General features: G+C 32.7%; 1 protein-coding gene across 1 annotated transcript in view; it reads right to left on the bottom strand.

Annotated features, from left to right (window-relative positions):
* Positions 1–16,078: 16,078 nt before the first annotated feature.
* Positions 16,079–20,373, bottom strand: part of CFAP47 (cilia and flagella associated protein 47) — a 781,966-nt gene continuing 777,671 nt past the window's right edge. The window contains exon 54 of the mRNA XM_074302067.1: positions 16,079–16,292. Coding sequence (XP_074158168.1) covers positions 16,080–16,292 — 213 coding nt within the window. The 3' untranslated portion in view covers position 16,079. The remainder of the gene's footprint in view (positions 16,293–20,373) is intronic.

Raw genomic sequence — 20,373 nt, 5'->3', positions numbered from 1 at the left:
ATGATAAAAACCGGAGGGGAAGTGAAGAAAATAGGTATACTAATAAATTGCTGGTGGAATAGTGAACTAATCCAACTGTTCTGGAGAAAATTTTGGAATTATGCCCAAAGCACTACATACCCTTTTACCCAGCAAAACCATCACTCAGCCTTTACTCCAAGGAGATCAAAGAAAGAGGAAATGGATTTATATGTGCAAATTTTTCAATTGCTCCTTTTTTTGTCATGGCAAAGATTTGAAAACTGAAGTGATACTCATCAATTTGGGAATAAATGAACAAGTTGTAGCATAAGATTGTGATAGAATACTACTATGCTATAAAAACTATTGGAGGACAGAATATTTAAATAGGAAAAATATAAACTGTTGTGAAGGGAAATGGGAAGAATTGGGAGATTATTATGCAGTGTCATTAATTTAGCCCCTCTTTTCTATGTAATGATCCAAGACTATTCCAAAAGGCTCTTGATTAAAAAACAAATATTATCTATCATCAGGGAGAGAACAAGAGTACAAATTGAAGTATATATTTTTTTCTTTTTATAAAGTATTGCTATTATGGAAATATGTTTTGCAGTATATCATATGTATAGTTGGTATCATATAACTTGCCTTCTCAGTAGGTGTCAGATATTGGGAGGAAGAGCATTTGGAACTCAAATTTTTAAAAAATGATAAAAATAGATCAGTTTAAAAAAAAAAACTTTGCTATAAGAATTTAGCATTGGATGTTTTGATAATTGTACAACATCATTGATATCAGTGCTCACAATCCAACATTGCAACCCATTCGTGGTGACTTATTGTATGTCACTTTGTCTATATTTTCCTGTAAATTCTTCATCAGAATCTTATTCAATACTTTGGGAACTTTCTTTTCTGTCTGACTATGCTGGACTTTTTCTGCATCTAACTTTTGCCTGTTTCTCACTGTTATTACCTTCTTATTCTACCCAAAAGTATCTTTTCTGGTGTTTGTCTTACAGCATTCTTTGTTGTAATACAGGATGTCCCATGTTTTATTTCCATTTAAAGCTGTAAGAACTGCTCTAATACTTTTTGGATGCCCTATATATTTTAGTCTACTCATACTCACTACAAATTTATGTTATATTGTGCTTTGAATGAACCAAAACTTTGTGATATAATTCAGCCTATGAGATTTTCTAGCAAAATATATTTGGGAAAAGAGAGTTTATTACTTAGGCTTTTCAGTTCACAGAATTGCCAGATCTGCTTAAATTTACAGAACTACCTTATCTGATTAAATCTAAGACTCACTATTCTCATTTTAATAGGAAAATCTGAATAGCAGATTTGACCTTGTCCTCCTTGCCTCATGATTATAGTGATATCATCCTAATTTAGGGAACATCTTTCTCCTACCCTCTTCTCTCCCCAAAATTGGCATGTACTAAATGTTTTATATGTAATTTGTTTTCACTAAGTATGAATACAATTCTAGAAAGGGAGGGTGAGAAGTTTAAAGCTTATCCTGATCCATAGCTTTCTTTTTTTTTTTTAATTAAAACTTTTATTTTTTTTTATTTTTCAAAACATATGCATAGATAATTCTGCAACAATAGCCCTTGAAAAATCTTGTGTTCCAATTTCTCACCTCCCTTCTCCTACTCTCCTCCCCTAGATGGCAAATAGTCCAATATTTGTTAAACATGTTAGAAATATGTTAAATCTAATATATTCATATATATTTATACAATTGTCTTGTTGTACAAAAAAAATCAAATCAAACCACAAAAGAAAATTCATCCATAGATTTCTATTGGCAATGGAAGGCAAGACTCCTGTCCATTTGGGGAATAATTGTGCTTTCCTATGCTCTGTGACCACCATCATGAGAAGTCCAAGTTAATTTAATGTGCCTTAATTATAGCTTATATTTATATGATTCCAAAGTGATTAGATAGTTAACCAGTAGATCAACTAGCCTTTATTAAACACCAATTATTTATCAGATATTATCCTAATTCATACAGATCTTTGGATCTCTAAAATAATTTATAGTCTAATGAGGTGGACAACATATAAACACAGGATAAATTAGAGATAATAGAATGGCTTAATTTGTGGTAATATATTATTATGGTCTATTGAAAATGATGAACATGCTGGTTTTAGAAAGGCCTGGAAAGATTTATGTGAACTGATGCTGAGCAAAACAAGTAGAACCAGGAATGCATTGTACACAATAATATCAAGAATGTGTGATGATCAACTATGAAACGCTTGGTTCTTCTCAGAGGTTCAGTAATCCAAAGCAGTTCCAATAGACTTTGGGTTGAAAAGGTCATCTGCATTCAGAAAGAGAACTATGGAAATTAAAGGCAAATCAACACATGCTATAGTCTTTTTTTGTTTTTATTTTCTCTCATGATTTTTCCCTTTTATTCTGATTTTTCTCTCCCAATATGATTCATAAAAAATGTATATCTAAAAAATTAATATACATGTATAATCAGAAAAAATAGCAAAAAAATTAGAGGTAGTAGAGGAAATAAACTAGCCTTAAGAGAAATCACAAAAAGATGTCATGCAGAAGATGAGACAAACTGAAACTTGGAGGAAACCAAGGAAATTAGGAGACGGAGAAGAAAAGACAGTTCTTGCCAAAGAGGAGCCAGTGAAAATGCCCAGAGTTGGCAGACATTCAAAGAAGAAGGAGGGCAGTATCACTGGAACTCAGAAGATGAGGATTGAGTATTAGTAAATATTAGTAAATGGTAAAAGTATTAGTATTAGTATTACTAAATAGTATTACTATTATTATATATTAGTATTACTAAATAGTAAATATTTAGTAGTATTAAATAGTAAAGTATTAAAAAACTGGGAAGGTAACAGAAGTCTAGGTTATGAAAGATTTTAAAAGTCAAACAGAGAATTTTATATTTGATCCTAATAGTGACAGGAAGACACCAGAATTGAATGAATGAGGTTTTATAAGGCTTTAAGTAAAATTTATTTTGGCAGATAGGTAGAAGGTGGAGTGGAATGGTAAAAGACTTGCAGCAAAAAGGCCAAACAATAGGCCATTTAAAAAAAGTCCAGTCATGAGGTGATGAAGGCTCTTATGAGGATGGTGGTAGTGTCAGAGAAAAGAAGGGACCACATGTCAAACCTGCTACAAAGGTAAAAGCAATGGACTTAGCAATTTATTAAATATGGAGGGTGAAAGACAATCAAGGTGGCAACTCAGGATGACTAGGAGGCTGACAATCCCTCAATAATAATAGCAAAATTTGGAAGGTAGAAGGAGTTGGGGAAGATACTTAATTCTGGTTTGGACATGTTGGATTTAAAAATATCTCTGGAATATACCACTCAAATTAACTAATAGCCATTTGGAGATGAGATACCAGAAATTAGGAAAGAGTTTTGGACTAAAAAAATAAAACTGAAAATTATCTCCATAGGCAAAATAATGGAAAGGAATTCCAATTCTTGATGTATATGTGACTTATTATGCTTTTCTAAATTGCAAAACTTTGAAAGCTAATTTATTTTTAAATATGATATTATGTGATAACTGTGATAGATTTTGTTTTTTTTCAGCAATACAGTAATCTTAGAAAATTCTAAAAGACGCATGATGAAAAATACTATCTATATCCAGAGAAAAAACTATGGCATCTGAATGCAGATAAAAGCAGGCAATTTTCATTTTTTCTTTTGTTTTTCCATTCTCATGCTTTTCCCCCTTATTGTTTTGATTCTTCTGTGGAAATATCAGATTGCTTATTGTCTTGGTGATGGTGGAGAGTTGAGTAGTGTGAAAAATTTGGAACTTAAAATCATATGACATTGAATGTAGAAAACTATCTTTATATGTAATTAGGAAAAAATACTATTAAATGCAAAAATGTTTTTAAAATTTTTAAAATTAGATAAGCTTTAATAGTTTATTTGGATAATATTAACAATGAAATTATAAATCCTAGTCTCAAAGGAAGCAAAGTATTTTAAGTAATTGAGATATAAAAATCAAAGATATTCTATGAATATAAAGTGATGTGAGAAGGACACATCTTAGATTGAAGACAGAATTTGAAGAGCTTTGAATACCAAGCTGTTGTTGTTTTTCTTAACTTTAAAAAAAAAAAAAAAAAAAAAAAACAAACCTTCCACTTATCTTTAACTAAAAGAAGCATCATGATTTGTTAAATAGATTGCTAGATTTAGAATAAGGAAGGCATTCATTTAAATACTCCAGTTGACAATAGCTATGAGATCAAAGAAAAATCAGTTACATTCTCTAAGTCTCAGACAATTTTTAAAAAGTTTTGACCTTGATTTATCTTAAAAAAACATTTGTTGAATTCAAAAAAATATTTTAGTTTGTCTTACTTGTGGAACAACTTCTGAAACAGATGAAAAATACTTATTATGACTATTTAAATTATAAGATTTAAAAATAAAAAGTCCTTCCTCCCCAACCAAAATAAACAAAACAAAACAGGGGAATTTTCATCATTCAATAAAATTGCTGATCCTGACAAATCAGAATTCATAGTTCAGCTATTTGTGTGCAATATGAGCATAAAACTGTGAAAGTTAATCTAGATTGGGAAAAATGCTTATATTTCTAGGACCCAAAACACTTTCAAACACTTAAATCTCCCTTCTGTCACTTAAGATTTGTTTTACAGGATTGTTGGAAAACTAATGAAAGTGTCTAGAGGAATACAGAATGCAATCTGAAATGTGATGTATCATATTTTATGGAAAGGGGTTATTTATCATGCCTTTAAAGGAAATAGGGAACTTAAAACTAGGCCTTCTAAAATGATTTATCATCCATTTCCAGATGCATTTGGGGCGTCTTCTCAACCCAAGCAATTCTATGGGCATTTTTATAAAGTGCGAATCTAGTATTTTTACATCTGTCCTGAGGCAGAGATATAGAAATAGAAATGAAATATGAAAAAAAAAATAAACATTTTTCAGGACTTTTGTTTTTGAAATGAAAGTGGAAATGACTAATATGTACTTTTGTGACATATATAAAAATAATCTAAAAGGTGAATTCCAAAGCCATTATTTTCACCATCTTAGGGAACATTGGTTCATGAAAAAAAAAAAAAAAAAAAAAACAAAAAAAAAAAAAAAAAAAAAACTTGTAATTTATTCTGAAAGACTTCAATTTTGGTAATATAAACAGCCCTTGGCATCATGGGATTGGTGGAAATGTCTAAGAAGATGATATCCATAAAATTAGTTTGTTACTATTATTACTGATATTATTACTATTGTTTTATAGCACAGCACATAGTCCAGCTGTTTTTTTTCTGTTATCTTTATCATAATTGTTCTTGCCTTTTACTAGGTAAAAAATAAGGAAATAGCCAAGGCTTGGCTCTTTCCTTATGCTAGTAAGTGTGTTAGCTACTGCACTGATTGTGTGCTGTGTTTGTCCTTGTTGTCCTGGGTAATTAAACTTTCCTAGAAGTGCTAAGCACATTTTGGTGGGTGTTAGGATTGTTGTAACTGCAATTTCCTTGATGTGAAGAATTTCCAAGCTTGGAAGCTTCCTCCATTATATGGATTAACAATTTTGTTTCTTTTGCAATTTATAGCATTTGAGAGTCTCTGTTAAGCTATTTGCCTCTGGGACTTTTAACACTTGCAGTCTCTCTGCCTGTTGTGTCATACTGCCTCTCATTCATACATGTTATAAAGTGTAAGACAGATAGACAGATAGATAGATGCTCTATGTAGCTTCAAAGGCTCTATATGAATTAAGAGATTCCAATCTCTCCAGTCATTTCAATGCTTCTCTTTGTGATCCTTTTTTTCCCCTTTTCTTCTCCAAGACACTAGCCTTGTTGGCCATTTCCTTCTTAAGCTCATATCACATATGGGGAAATTGAGGCAAACAATATTACATGATTTGTCCAGAGATCATGCAAGTAGTAAGAACTCAGGTAGATGAGTTCTCCTGAATACAAACCCAGGGCTATATCCACTTTACCATCTACCTGACAAAGTGAGAGATGAGTGAGTGGAAGACACAGAGGAGAAAACTTTTGGTAAGATTTTGTCATTGAAAGGGGGGAAAGCTACTAGACAAAGTTTATGTCTTCACAAGTGAAAATTCCTGATGAATGGGATGCTTGTTTGTGGTCAGCAGAAGAAGAGTCAGAGGATAGATGTAGAACAACATATAATCAAAAGAGGCAAAGGGATGAAGAAACAAGAACTTTTCCCATAGATACTCCACACTATATAGTAGTTTGTTTATTTTTAAATCAACTCTTTATTGGAGGGAAATTCATATTCACTTTTTCATTCTAGTTTGTAAAATGTCAGGGGAAAAATAGCTAGAAATCATTAAAACTAGTCAAGTTATTTCAGGACTCTAGAATTTTCTTTAAAATATTTTTGTTCAGAGTAATCCTTTAAAGAATTCAGCAAGTCATTCTTTTCTTTTTACCTTGAAGTGGCAAAGGTCTCAATAAATGGAACAAATTAATCTTTAAATCAAATCCAGGTCACTAAAAGGGGGGAAAGGCAGGAAATATGTTATAACCACATACTTACTGAAAGTCTTTCTGGTTTATCTTCAGATATTATGCTTGCCAAACTACAAATACTATATATATATATATATATATATATATATATATATATATATATATATATATATATATATATATATATATATATATATATATATATATATATATATATATTTTTAAGGTTAGAGCAGGGGATAGAATTGCTTGTCTGAAGAACTTTAATAGCATCCATCATTAGAGAAAGCCAAGGTAAAGACATCTGTAGGAGAAAAAACTTCAACACATCCCTCTATTTTCTTAGCAGCCATCCAATGGTAGGAAATGAGACATTTTAAGGTCATGATTATTCAATGTGTTTTTCTAAGTCTGAGCAGTAAACAAGTCCATATTACATAAACAGGCATTTTCTGAGTGTTGATAATTCATTAGACATTGCATAAAATATAATTAGATAAGGTATGTGACCACTTGGAGTCTACAATTTGCAAGAAGAAAATAAACATAAATGAAATAAGGATAAAAAAAACTACATAATTTCCACAATATATTTGTCATTGCTGCTGTTGTTGCTGTTGTTTTCATGATTCTATAATCTAACATCCACAAGAAATATAAATAATAATAATGAGTTGATGAATTTTAAATAAAAAAAAACAAGATGTCTCCTTTTCATGGGGAATACCAAGCAATTTTAAAAAATTAAAATCACAATTTAATTACATGTTACTTATGATCATTTACCTACAGCAAGAAATTTCAAGCTTTCTAATACAAAGAACAAACCACTTAGAGGAATATCTCTTAAAAAAACTGATCTAGAACTGATATTCATAAGAACTTGTTATCTAAGAAGTAAATTTATCATTAAAATTGAAAAGCTTCTAGAAATTTGAACGAGAAAAAATTCTTATCAATCAACCAACAAGTATGTATTAAGTACATAATGATGTGTCAAGCACTGTGCTAGGTTCTAAGAATACAAAAATAAAAACAAAACAGTCCCTGACCCTGGAAGAGAAACAACATGTACATATATTGGAACTTAAAAAGATATTCAAAATATGAGGCAATTTAGGGTTGGAGTTCGAACTAGTAACTGTGTGGGAGGGAAGAAAGTGTTTAAGAAAGGCATTATGTAGGAAATCATAGTTGAACTAAGCTTTGAAGAAACCCTGAAATTTCAAAAGGCAAGGCAGAAAATATAATCTGAACATAGATATTGAGGTGAAGAGTGGATTGTCTTAAGTGAGGAACTACTAGTAAACCAATTTTGGCTGTACTATAGAATATGTGAACAAGATGGGTGAGTGGAGATTAGATACACATGACATAATAATCAAGGCCTATAGCAATCTAGTATTTGATAAATCCCCAAAAGCTAGCTTCTGGAATAAGAACTCACTATTTGACAAAAATTGCTGGGAAAATTGAAAAATACTATTTCAGAAACTCAATATAGACCTACATCTCATAGCCCATACCAAAATAAGGTCAAAATAGATACATAAGTTAGTCTTAAAGGATGATACCATAAGCAAATTAGGAAAATAAGTGATAAATTACCTATCAGATATTTGGAGAAGGGAGGAATTTATGATCAAAGAAGAATTAGAGAACATTACGAAAGTCAAAATGCATTATATTAAATTAAAAAGTTTTTGCAGAAACAAAACCATAGAAACAAGACTAAAAGGGAAATACAAAGCTGGGGCAAAAATCTTTTCGGCCACTATTTCTGATAAAGGCCTCATTTCTAAAGTATATAAAGAATTGTGTCAAATTTATAAGAATACAAGTCATTCCTCATTTAATGAATGGTCAAAGGATGTGAACAGACCATTTTCAGATGATGAAATTAAAGCCATTATAGTTATATAAAAATGCTATACATTACTATTAGTTAGAGAAATGCAAATTAAAACAACTCTGAAATACCACTTCACACCTCTCAAATTAGCTAAAATGACAGGAAAAGATAGAGATATATTGGAAGTTTTGTGGGAAAACTGGGACACTAATGTATTGTTGGTGGAATTGTGAAATTATCCAACCTCTGGAAAGTAATACCTTTTGCGCATACCTTTTGACCCAGCAATGCAATTATTAGAGCTGTATCCCAAGGAAATCATAAAGGAGGGAAAAAGGCTCACATATGCAAAAATGTTTGCAGCAGCTCTTTTTGTGGTAGCAAAGAATTGGAAAAAGAGTAGTTGCCCATCAATTGGGGAATGGCTGAACAAGTTATGGTACATAACGGTAATGAAATATTATTGTACAAAAAAAAAAAAATGAACAAACAGAATATAGAAATACCTGGAAAGATTTACATGAATTGATGCTGAGAAAAACAAGCAGAACCAGGAATACATTATACATAGTAACAACAAGAATATGTGATGATCAATTATAAAAGACTGGGTTCTTCTCAGTGGTTCAGTGATCCAAAGCAATCCCAATAGACTTTGGACAGAAAATGCCAACTGCATCCAGAAAAATTACTAAGGAGGCTAAATATAAATCAACACATGCTATGGTCACTCCCTTTTGCTCTGATTTTTTTTTCTTTCAACTTGATTCATAAAGCAATGTGTATTAAAATAACTTTAATATAATTTAACCAGAAAGATGGGTGAGTAGATGTATGTGTGTGTGTCTATGAATGAGTGAAAAGAGAGACTAATAGTGAGAGAGAAAAACAAAATGACAGAATGACAGAGACAGAAAGGAAGAGTCAGGTATCAATCTGTTTTGAGTTTTAAATGACAAATTGAGGAACTTTTATTTTGTCTTAGGGGCATTAAGAAGTCATTAAAATTTTTCCATTAGGGCAAAGAGAGGATCAGACCTGTGCTTTAAGAATATCACTTTGGGTACATCTATAGCAATCTAATCTTTGACAAACCCAAAGATACCAACATTAGGGACAAAAATTCATTATTTGGAAGAAACTGTTGGGAAAACTGGAAATTAGTATGGCAGAAATTAGATATGGACCCACACTTAACACCATATACCAAGATAAGATCAAAATGGGTCCATGATTTAGGCATAAAGAGTGAGATAATAAATAGATTAGAGGAACAGAGAATAGTCTACCTATCAGACCTGTGGAGGAGGAAGGAATTTATGACCAGAGGAGAATTAGAGATCATTATCGATCACAAAATAGAAGATTTTGATTACATCAAACTAAAAAGTTTCTGTACAAACAATACTAATGCAAACAAGATTAGAAGGGAAGTAACAAATTGGGAAAATATTTTTAAAAGTAAAGGTTCTGACAAAGGTCTCATTTCCAAAATATATAGAGAACTGACCCTGATTTATAGGAAACCAAACCATTCTCCTCCTCCTCCTCCTCCTCCTCCTCCTCCTCCTCCTCCTCCTCCTCCTCCTCCTCCTCCTCCTCCTCCTCCTCCTCCTCCTCCTCCTCCTCCTCCTCCTCCTCCTCCTTCTTCTTCTTCTTCTTCTTCTTCTTCTTCTTCTTCTTCTTCTTCTTCTTCTTCTTCTTCTTTTCTTTTAATTCAATGAAATGTTTTCAATAATTGATAAATGGTCAAGGGATATGAACAGACAATTCTCAGATAATGAAATTGAAACTATTTCCACTCATATGAAAGAGTGTTCCAAATCACTACTGATCAGAGAAATGCAAATTAAGACAACTGAGATACCACTACACACCTGTCAGATTGGCTAAGATGACAGGAACAAATAATGATGAATGTTGGAGGGGCTGTGGGAAAACTGGGACACTGATATATTGTTGGTGGAGTTGTGAAAGAATCCAGCCATTCTGGAGAGCAATTTGGAACTATGCCCAAAAAGTTGTCAAACTGTGCATACCCTTTGACCCAGCATTGCTGTTATTGGGATTATATCCCAAAGAAATACTAAAGAGTGGAAAGGGCCCTGTATGTGCCAAAATGTTTGTGGCAGCTCTTTTTGTTGTAGCTAGAAACTGGAAGTTGAATGGATGTCCATCAATTGGAGAATGGCTGGGTAAATTGTGGTATATGAAGGTTATGGAATATTATTGCTCTGTAAGAAATGACCAGCAGGAGGAATACAGAGAGGTTTGGAGAGACTTAAATCAACTGTTGCTGAGTGAAATGAGCAGAACCAGAAGATCACTGTACACTTCAACAACAATACTGTATGAGGATGTATTCTGATGGAAGTGGAAATCTTCAACATAAAGAAGATCCAACTCACTTCCAGTTGATCAATGATGGACAGAAATAACTATACCCAGAGAAGGAACACTGGGAAGCGAATGTAAATTGTTAGCACTACTGTCTATCTACCCAGGTTACTTACACCTTCAGAAGCTAATAATTAATGTGCAACAAGAAAATGGTATTTACACACATATATTGTATCTAGGTTATATTGTAACACATGTAAAATATATGGGATTACCTGCCATCGGGGGGAGGGAGTGGAGGGAGGGAGGGGATAATTTGGAAAAATGAATAAAAAAAAAAAAAAAAAGAATATCACTTTGGCAGATTGTACATAAAAGACTTTTGAGAAAGGGTTAATAATTTGAAAACTAATGAAATATTCTGTTAGGAATGATGAAGGCATGATGTAATGAAGAGTTGTAGGGCCAAAGTCAAAATTCACACTCATCCTCTTAATATCTGTGTTCTATTGGCTAAATTATTTCACTTCTATATATCTTTGGTTGCTCATTTATTAAATAAACATGTTGAATTGGTTATCTAGAACATGGGATGCACTGAATAAGAATCCATTTAGTAGGAGAAAGTATTAAAGTCATTTTTGTTTTTAACCACTCAAAGTACAAAAATACATGATTTGGGAGGCAGGGGAAGCAGTTGAATTGAAAAAGAAGAGCCTGGACTTTTAGTGGAGAACACACTCAAAAGAAGCTAAGATATTATGACATCAAAATATATAGGGAATTGATTGAAATTTTTAAAAACTTAAGTCATTCTCCAATTGATAAATGGTCAAAGTATACAAACAGATATTTTTCAGATGAAGAAATTGAAACCATTTGTATTTATATGAAAAAGTGCTCTAAATCACTATTGATAAGAGAAATACAAATTAAGACAACTCTGAGGTACCACTATACACCTTATAGATATGCTAAGATGAAGGAAAAAGATAATGACAAATGTTGAAGGGGATGTGGGAAAACTGGGACACATACATTTTTGGTGGAGTTATGAAGTGACCCAATCATTCTGGAAAGTAATTTGGAACTATGCCCAAAGGGATAGCAAACTGTGAGTACTCTTTAATCCAGCAAGGTTTCTACCAGGATTATATCCTAAAGAGATCATAAAAGGGAGAAAGAGACTCACATATGCAAAAAAATGTTTGTGGCAGCCCTTTTTGCAGGGGTAAGAAACTGAAAACTGAGTGGATGCCTAGCAGTTGGGGAATGGCTAAATAAGTTATGATACATGAATGTTCTATAAAAAACAATCAGCAGTATGATTTCAGAGAATTTGGAGAGACCTACATGAACTGCTGCTAAGTGAAGTGAGCGGAACCAGGAAATCATTGTACAAGAAACTATACTTCATTTCTTTACTATTTCTTCTTCTTCTTCTTCTTCTTCTTCTTCTTCTTCTTCTTCTTCTTCTTCTTCTTCTTCTTCTTCTTCTTCTTCTTCTTCTTCTTCTTCTTTTCTTCTTCTTCTTCTTCTTCTTCTTCTTCTTCTTCTTCTTCTTCTTCTTCTTCTTCTTCTTCTTCTTCTTCTTCTTCTTCTTCTTCTTCTTCCTCTTCTTCTTCTTCTTCTTCTTCTTCTTCTTCTTCTTCTTCTTCTTCTTCTTCTTCTTCTTCTTCTTCTTCTTCTTCTTCTTCTTCTTCTTCTTCTTCTTCACATCTAGGATGTGATTTAAAATCTTATGTTTTTTCATTCATGTCATTCCTACATTGAATCCTAGTAGTCTATGGGAATTTTAGAGTGAGTAGATAACACCTATATTGAATTCTTCTTTCAACCTCTCATCTTACCCATCCATTAAAGTCTATCTCAAATGCCACACTCTCTAGGAAACTTCTAAATCTCCAAATCAGTAATGATCTCATTATCACTACCCTGCATAATTTTAAACAACATTCACATGTAATTTAGTTGTAGTAGTTGCTAAGAAATTTTTCTTTTCTTCTCTTCCAGTAAGTTCTGGGGAGAATGAATGTTGTTTACATAGAAAATAAACCTATGGTTCTTCCTGTGTGAGAGCATACTATATCACATATATTATGGAAGAATTAGTAGCTAACTTATGAAGACAAAAAGAAAAAAATAAGAGAAAAAAAAAAAACTGGAGAGAGGAGTGATAACACTCAGACAAAGAAGATCTCAGAAAGTTTTGTTCAGATCCTGAATGAGAAAGATGGAAATGAAAACTTAGAGAATTCTGGAACTTATTCTTTATATTTTGTTTAAGAAACTGATGGATGGAAAACAATCAGGGATACCTACAGTTTTGAAGAAGAGAATATACTCAAATAGAAGACATTATTAAGAGGGTAGAGGAAATAGATATTTTGTTTTCCTGACCTTCCCACCCTCAAACCCACCATCACCAACAAATGCTTTCAAATAGCAGAAAGCACTAGATTTTAAAAAATACATTTGAAGGACTAATGGTTATTTATTCAAAGGTCTTTGTTTTGATTTTCTCCTTTTAACAAAATTCCTCTATAAAAAATGTGACCTATATATTTGAAAGTGCAGAGCAAATATAAATATCATAAAGATAGTCCATGTTTCCTCATGTTTTCTGAGGAACACAGAACTACCAAGAAAGAGTGTATCTTGATCATCAATGTTATGAAAGTTTCTGAAACAAGGGTTACATTGAATTATAGAAATTGTCCTCATTTGTATATTTTGTTTTTATATATTTATGCATTTTAGGATATTTTTGCCCTAGTGGGGGCAAAAACTTTCATTATTGTCTTTTTTTCCTCTCGGTGTCTTCCCCAGTGCTTAGAACAATAATCTACCTTTCACACATTCTAAAAAAACATTTGCTTAATTGGATCAAATTATACATGAACTCAGCACATTTAAGAAGTGCTTTAAAACCTATGATAAATTGAGTAACAGTTTTCTTTAACACATCTGAAGCCTCTCTTATAGGAAAGAATTATTGTTATTACAGTCAAAGAACAAAGATTTAGGTGATGAGATTCTAGTTTTCCTTAGTAAGCCCATTATGGCTTTCTTTTAAGGAATAACACACCTGCATTTGAAGTAAAGGACTTGGACTTCAAATCCTGGCTCAGTTGACCTTACATGACTTGGGTAACCAGTTCTCTCTTCAGGACTTAACTTGCCTTGATGTGTATAGTGTTCCCTTTAAGAACCTAATCCTTTCAGGGTATGATGTGGGTTGTGCTCCCTTTAAGAAACTAATCCTTTCAGATGGATTTATTCCTTTCTGATTCCCAGCCCCTCCTAGCTGATGCATTATCAATTCAAGAAGCTAGGACCTTTGATTCACAAATCCTGTCAAAAGCATCCCTTTGAATTCCAATAGGAGATCTGGGCTCTCATAACCCCCACCCTGATCTGAGCCAACTTGGGACACCATCCACAGACCCCTTTGGCTAAATCTCTCATTATAAAAGAGCCAAGCTGGAGCTGTCTCTTTACAGAGGTTCCTAACATGGAAGTCTGGCTGCCAAGGATCTCTGTCCACTAGAATCCTATTTCCAGTGCCCTTTTATCTCTACCTTCACTTTTTACTAACTAGACTTTAACTTTACTTCCAAACCCTATAACAAACCTTTTATTTACCAATCTAGGTTTTCGAGCCTGTAAATTCATTTTACAGGGGAGACTGCATCTCATAGGATCTTTGCGCCAAGAAATGAGGTTCCCCCTTTCCTTTCCCTCATTAGCCTCATTCACAAACTGAAGAACCTAAACTGGATCATATTTAAGGTCCATCTCATGCCAGTCCTAAATCCTCTGATCTTTCTTTGTTGTTGGATTGGTAAACTTCTGTTTCATGAGACTTCTTTTTCTATTTGAAATAAAATAAATCTATACTATCTTCTTGTTAAACACATTTGAAACAAAAAGCTTCATACCATTGTTTTGAATCCATTTTTTATTGTGTTGTCATATCTAGCAGCTTCAGAACTGTGCAACTTGAATGAGTTGATGAAAGAAAGCTCAGTTCCTCCCATTCCTATCTCCAACTCCTCAGAAATACAGGGTTTATTGCCTGTATTCTATGCATACTTATCTAAAGCACTCAAATGTTGCAGATTGGAGAGCAATCATGCTTCTCAGCTGGTACAATATAAAGACATTTAACACCATTTAAATATTGGGAATTACTATAGTAACATCCCAAATCTAAAAGCAAAAGCAATTATCATTCTAAGAATATGCTGAGCAAAAGCAATTGAGCTTTCTTAACAGATCTCAGACCTGATATGAAGATTTTCTCATGAATGTCATGATTCCACTGTAGAACAGGAGGAAGAAAAAGTATTCAACAAATCTATACAGTACACTCAAATTAACTGTCTTGGGGGAAGGACAGAATGTATTGGAATGCAACCAGTAAACACCAAGTGTTTTTTATTCCTTTGTTTTTGTTTTTGTCAGTTCATAGAATTTAAATAGTTGATAGTTTTAACTGCTACATCATATATGATATTATGTAGATTAAGCATATTTACACATATTTAATTGTGTGTTACAATGTTAACATAATTCTAAGTTGTGGCACTATTAGTTAGTATAGGTCTCCAAATGTGTCATCATTATGTGAAATACTATTATAAAATGTTACTCAATGATTGAGCCAGAGGTATCTTCTATATTGCCTTTTTGTCCTACCATTGGATGGTGAGAAGCAAATATGGGAAGCATTTTCTATTCCTCCAAATCTTTTAGTGTTAATCCCTACCATATATCACTTTGTCCCAGTCCCATTTGTAAATGAGCTTGGGTATATTTAAAATAAATTTATGTAGTTATATATACATATATACATTTTAGATATACTAATTTTTAAATTGCTTTTTATAAACTAATGCAACATATGCAAAACATAAAAAAGAAAAATGAAAAATCTTTCACATTGCATAGCAATCCATTCCTTAGTAATAAGTTAGTTTTATGTTTAAAGTTTAAAGGTTCATAAGCTACATCAATATGAGAAATTGAGGTTTTAAAGCAACATCAGTATAAGAAACAGCTTTTTCACTGAAACTCATTTTCATTTTGACTATAAATGTATTCCTATATTTTAAAAGTTAGCAGATGCTTATATTTAGATATTTGAAGTCAATTTCAAAATATGCACATACCAACCTACCTGTGAAACATATATTAGAGGAATGATGCTTTTATTATTTTCATCGTTTAACATGCAAGCAAAAGTAAAGAAGTTTTTTTTTTTTTTTTTTTTTTTTTAACTATGGTATATTGTGTCTATTATTCCCTAGAGGTACTAAAAATGAAAATACAAAGAAAATGATGGTAATAATATAATTGCTTTTGAGAACAAATGATACATTTTAAAAAATAGTTTATTTTTTTCTTAAAACCAAAGGAGCACCTTTGATAGTTGAAGACACCCCTGTGGTGATTAATTTAGCATTTTCATGGAGGAAGTTGCGCTGATGAACTGGGATGGTTCTCAGGTTCTTATTAATGCAATCAATCCTAGCTGGTACATTTGTTGGTGGTACTGTATTTGGTGGCAGCCCATTGACCTGATACATCCAGTAGATATTTTCTGTCTGGAAACAAAAATGGGAAAAAATTTTATGTGAAGCATCCATGGTCTAATAGGGAAAGTATTTGAAACACAAAATGCTGAAAGTAATGTGCAAATTAGAAAGTCATTTGTTTTCCTCTATGCTGGGTGCAAGAAGGCCACAGAAATAGATCCTTACCCATAGGGAAAAACTATTAACTTGCACAACAGGAAATGGAAGTTGCTTCATTTTTAAGAATGAAGTGGCTCTAACTATAAATACACATAGTCACCAGCCTGTCCTGTGGTGATCACATATTTTTTTTTTCTCAATGAGCATTCTTTAGGGGCTGTGGGGGGTAGGTTGAGGTACAAGGAGGAGGAGAGAAGAAAATGAGAGTAAAAACAGAAGGAGGGTGTACATATGGTTTGTGATTGAATTATTTTCAAGCATAAACTATGATTAATTGAAAGAACTGGTTGTAATATTGAGTTACAATTTGTTTCTTTGCTGCAGTTCAATTAATCATTAATGGATGGATAGGGTCCTAGATTCACCTCACTCTGCATCTGCTACTCTATCTGATTTCAGTTCAAGGAAACAAGGTGTTTGTTCCTCACAGGTTGTTAGTCTCCTCCAGCCTCATCCTCACTGGTATCTCTAACCTTGAATGATCCTACCTCCCTCTCCGTTTTCTTCTCTCTGATTGGAGAGGTACATGATGGAGTAATAAAATTGTTCCAATGTCTTCCTTTGGAGAAGTAATAATATGCTTGATTTCAACTGTGTTGAACAAGATGTCACCCTATCAGGAACCCTCTGATCTCCCCTAGTCTCCTTTCCCAGTTAGTTGCTTTCCTTTTGTGTGTTGCCTCTCCCTATCAGACTGTAAGCTTTTTGAGAAGAAAACTATCTTTCTTTGTTTTTGTAAAATAATAGCAGTTAAGTGACTTGTCTGGGGTCACACAGATAGTAAGTGTTGTGTGTCTGGGGTCAAATTTGAACTCGAGTCCTCCTGACTTCAGGACTAATGCTCTACCCACTGTGTCATCTATTGTCCCTCTTTCTATTAATTGTATCCTGACACATTTTAGAAGAATTTATATAGGAAATGGTTTTGCAATGCTTCATTATTTCAATGAATACACAAAGGTATTAGTATTAGAAAAGGTAACTATATTATATATATATATATATATATATATATATATATATATATATATATATATACATAGTAAGCTAGAAAATATATATATATATATATATATATATATATATATATATATATATATAATCCTAAAATGCCACAATGTTCTTGCCTTCATTCTTTTTAAATAATAGCTTTTTTTAATTTTCAAAATATATGCAAACATAATTTTCAGCATCTACCCTTGCAAAACTTTGTTCCAATTTTTTCTCCCTTCCCTCCTTCCCTAGATAGCAAATATTCCAATATAGATTAAATGTGAAATTCTTCTATGCATATTTCCACACTTAATGTTGTAAAAGAAAAATCAGATCAAAAAGGGGAAAAAATGAGAAACAAAAAAAGCAAGTAAGCAACAACAACAAAAAAAGGTAAAAATACTATGCTGTGGTCTACATTCATTCCCTTCAGTACTCTTTCTCCATGTAAGTGGCTCTCCATCACAAGTTCATTGGAATTGGCCTGAATCACCTAATTTTTGAAAAGAGTCACATCCCTCAGAGTTGTTCATCACATAATCTTGTTGTGGCTGTTTACAACATTCTCTTGGTTCTTAGGTTAGCATCAGTTCATGTAAGTATCTCCAGACTTTTCTGAAAGCATTCTGCTAATCATTCCTTATGAACAATAATATTCTATTACATTCATATACCATAACTTATTCAGTCATTTCCCAACTGAGGGCACTCAGTTTCCAGTTCCTTACCATTGTAAAAAGTTGCCTTCATTTTTTATGATATCTATTCTTTATTTATTTTTGCACTTGAGGTTACTTGTTGATACTTTTCCAATACTCTTCCCATTAATATGGTTTTATACTAAAATAAAAAATGAATAGTCAACTCCAACTTAAGGATTTCCTTTTTTTTTCAATTCTTAGCTCAAGTCCCACCAAGTATTCTTAATTCCTAAGCTATCTTCAACAAACTAACATATTTATATTAGGTATCTTCTATATATATTTAATGGATGTGTTAGCTTCTCTGATAGAAAATGATTGAACTAAGGATATACATTCATATTTTCTTTTGAGCACTTGGAATTTAGTGATTAATATTTAGTTATTGGAGCTAATTGGAGGATGTAAACCATGTGAGGAGGAATAAGTGAACTGTTTTTCTCTGGAATTATGGCATGTATACATGAAGCAAGGGAGGGACAGCAAGAAAGATAGTTCTTCCAGAACGAGTTGGAGGAAGAAAAGACAAGTAGTGGTGTTGGAAACTCCTTGCACCTTGTATTTTCAATGAAAAGAACAAGAAACAAATAAATAAACACTGTTTAATAATAATGATAAAGAAGACTCATCTTGGAGAAAACTTGAGAAATATGCCTCCTTCCATCTTTGCAAAGGACAAATATTATGCACATGGAATATTGTATACAAATCCATACTTGACTGCCATATAGCATGAATATATATATATATATATAGACAGGGACATAATCATACTCTGATACATAAAGCTCACTCCACTAAGCATTGGCACCCTAGAAGCATAACTTTATATATGGCTCTACTAGATTATAAAACCTTCCTAATGTTTTTACCCTTAAAAAATAAATGATAGATTTGGGACTTTAAGAAAAGCATTTTTTCCAAGCAGGATAACCAGAAAAATAGTCACAAAGCATTTCTTCCCATACCAAGGGTACAATCTTTAAAAATATGCAAAGCATCCTTGGAAAGAAGGGCAGATGAGTAATCATGAATTGAAAATACAGTGGTCCTGGGGCACATTTATAGGGAACACAAGAGGCCAAAGCAAATCATACTTGTGGGATTGTAGAGACTTAATGCCCTTTCTCTGGGGAGTTTTCTCACCAAGTGTGGGGGGTAGGGACTGAACTGATCACATTCATGATGGATGAGCTTGCTCCACAGCTCATGGGAATTAATTTTTCATAGATTGTAGCTGAACTCTGCTGAAATGAATTGGGCTATAGCTGCCAGACTGTACCAGATTCTGGGCATTACAGCAGGACTAATTGTCTTGAATGTCTCTGACTTGTTCTTTTAGTTTCTGGGGTGACTGTGTTCTCTTTCAGCAAAGGGCAAGACTTAGCTTAAGATCAGCAGAATCATTTTCCTTTTGGCTCCCTCATTCTCTGTTTGTCACCTTCTCACTTTCAGGCAAGAGTGGAGAAAAGTCTACTCCTTCAGTTTAACATATTTTTCCTCATTTGTTTCAGTAAGACACTCTATTGTGTACTCAATAAGACACTCTAACTTAATAAGAGTCCTATGTGATAGATACTGGACTAAATGTTTTACAATTTACAATTTTTATCTCATTTCATTCTCACAATAAAAGGTAGATACTATTATTTTATCTCTATTTAACAAATGAGGAAACTGAGATAAAATGAGCTTAAATAATTTGTCCAGAGTCACACAGATAGTAAGTCTGAGGCTGGTTTTAAACTCTGCTCTTTTTGACTCTAGGCTTAATACTCTCTCTCCACTCTTTCAACCAAACTAACTCAAGCTGCTATCTTACTTTAGAGAAAGGAGTTTTAAGTTCCCAAACTCCTTTCAGGATCTTATAACTAAGGTTACTAGGGACAAACTTAGGAATGCAGTTTGTGCTCTAGAGGCAAGTTAAATATCTCTACTGACTTATTCAGAGAAAACTGAAATATTTGATATCCATTCTAGGAAAGGGTGTGTGTATGTATGTGTGTGTGTGTGTGTACGTGTGTGATTAGATGTATGCATGAGTATGTGTATGGTTATGTGTTTATATATATGTATATATACACACATCATGTATATTATATATGTAATACACATATAATACATACATGTATATGTGTATATATGCATGCACCTATATATCTAGATATATAGTGTGGATAATAATGTGTAATATGTGTATATATGTATAATATGTTTATATGTGTGTATATCTATAC

The sequence above is a fragment of the Sminthopsis crassicaudata genome, chromosome 3, assembly GCF_048593235.1.
Source record: "Sminthopsis crassicaudata isolate SCR6 chromosome 3, ASM4859323v1, whole genome shotgun sequence".
In the NCBI taxonomy this organism is placed as follows: Eukaryota; Metazoa; Chordata; class Mammalia; order Dasyuromorphia; family Dasyuridae; genus Sminthopsis; species Sminthopsis crassicaudata.
The sequence above is the reverse complement of the archived record's forward strand: the minus strand, read 5'-3'. Positions and strand labels throughout refer to the sequence as shown.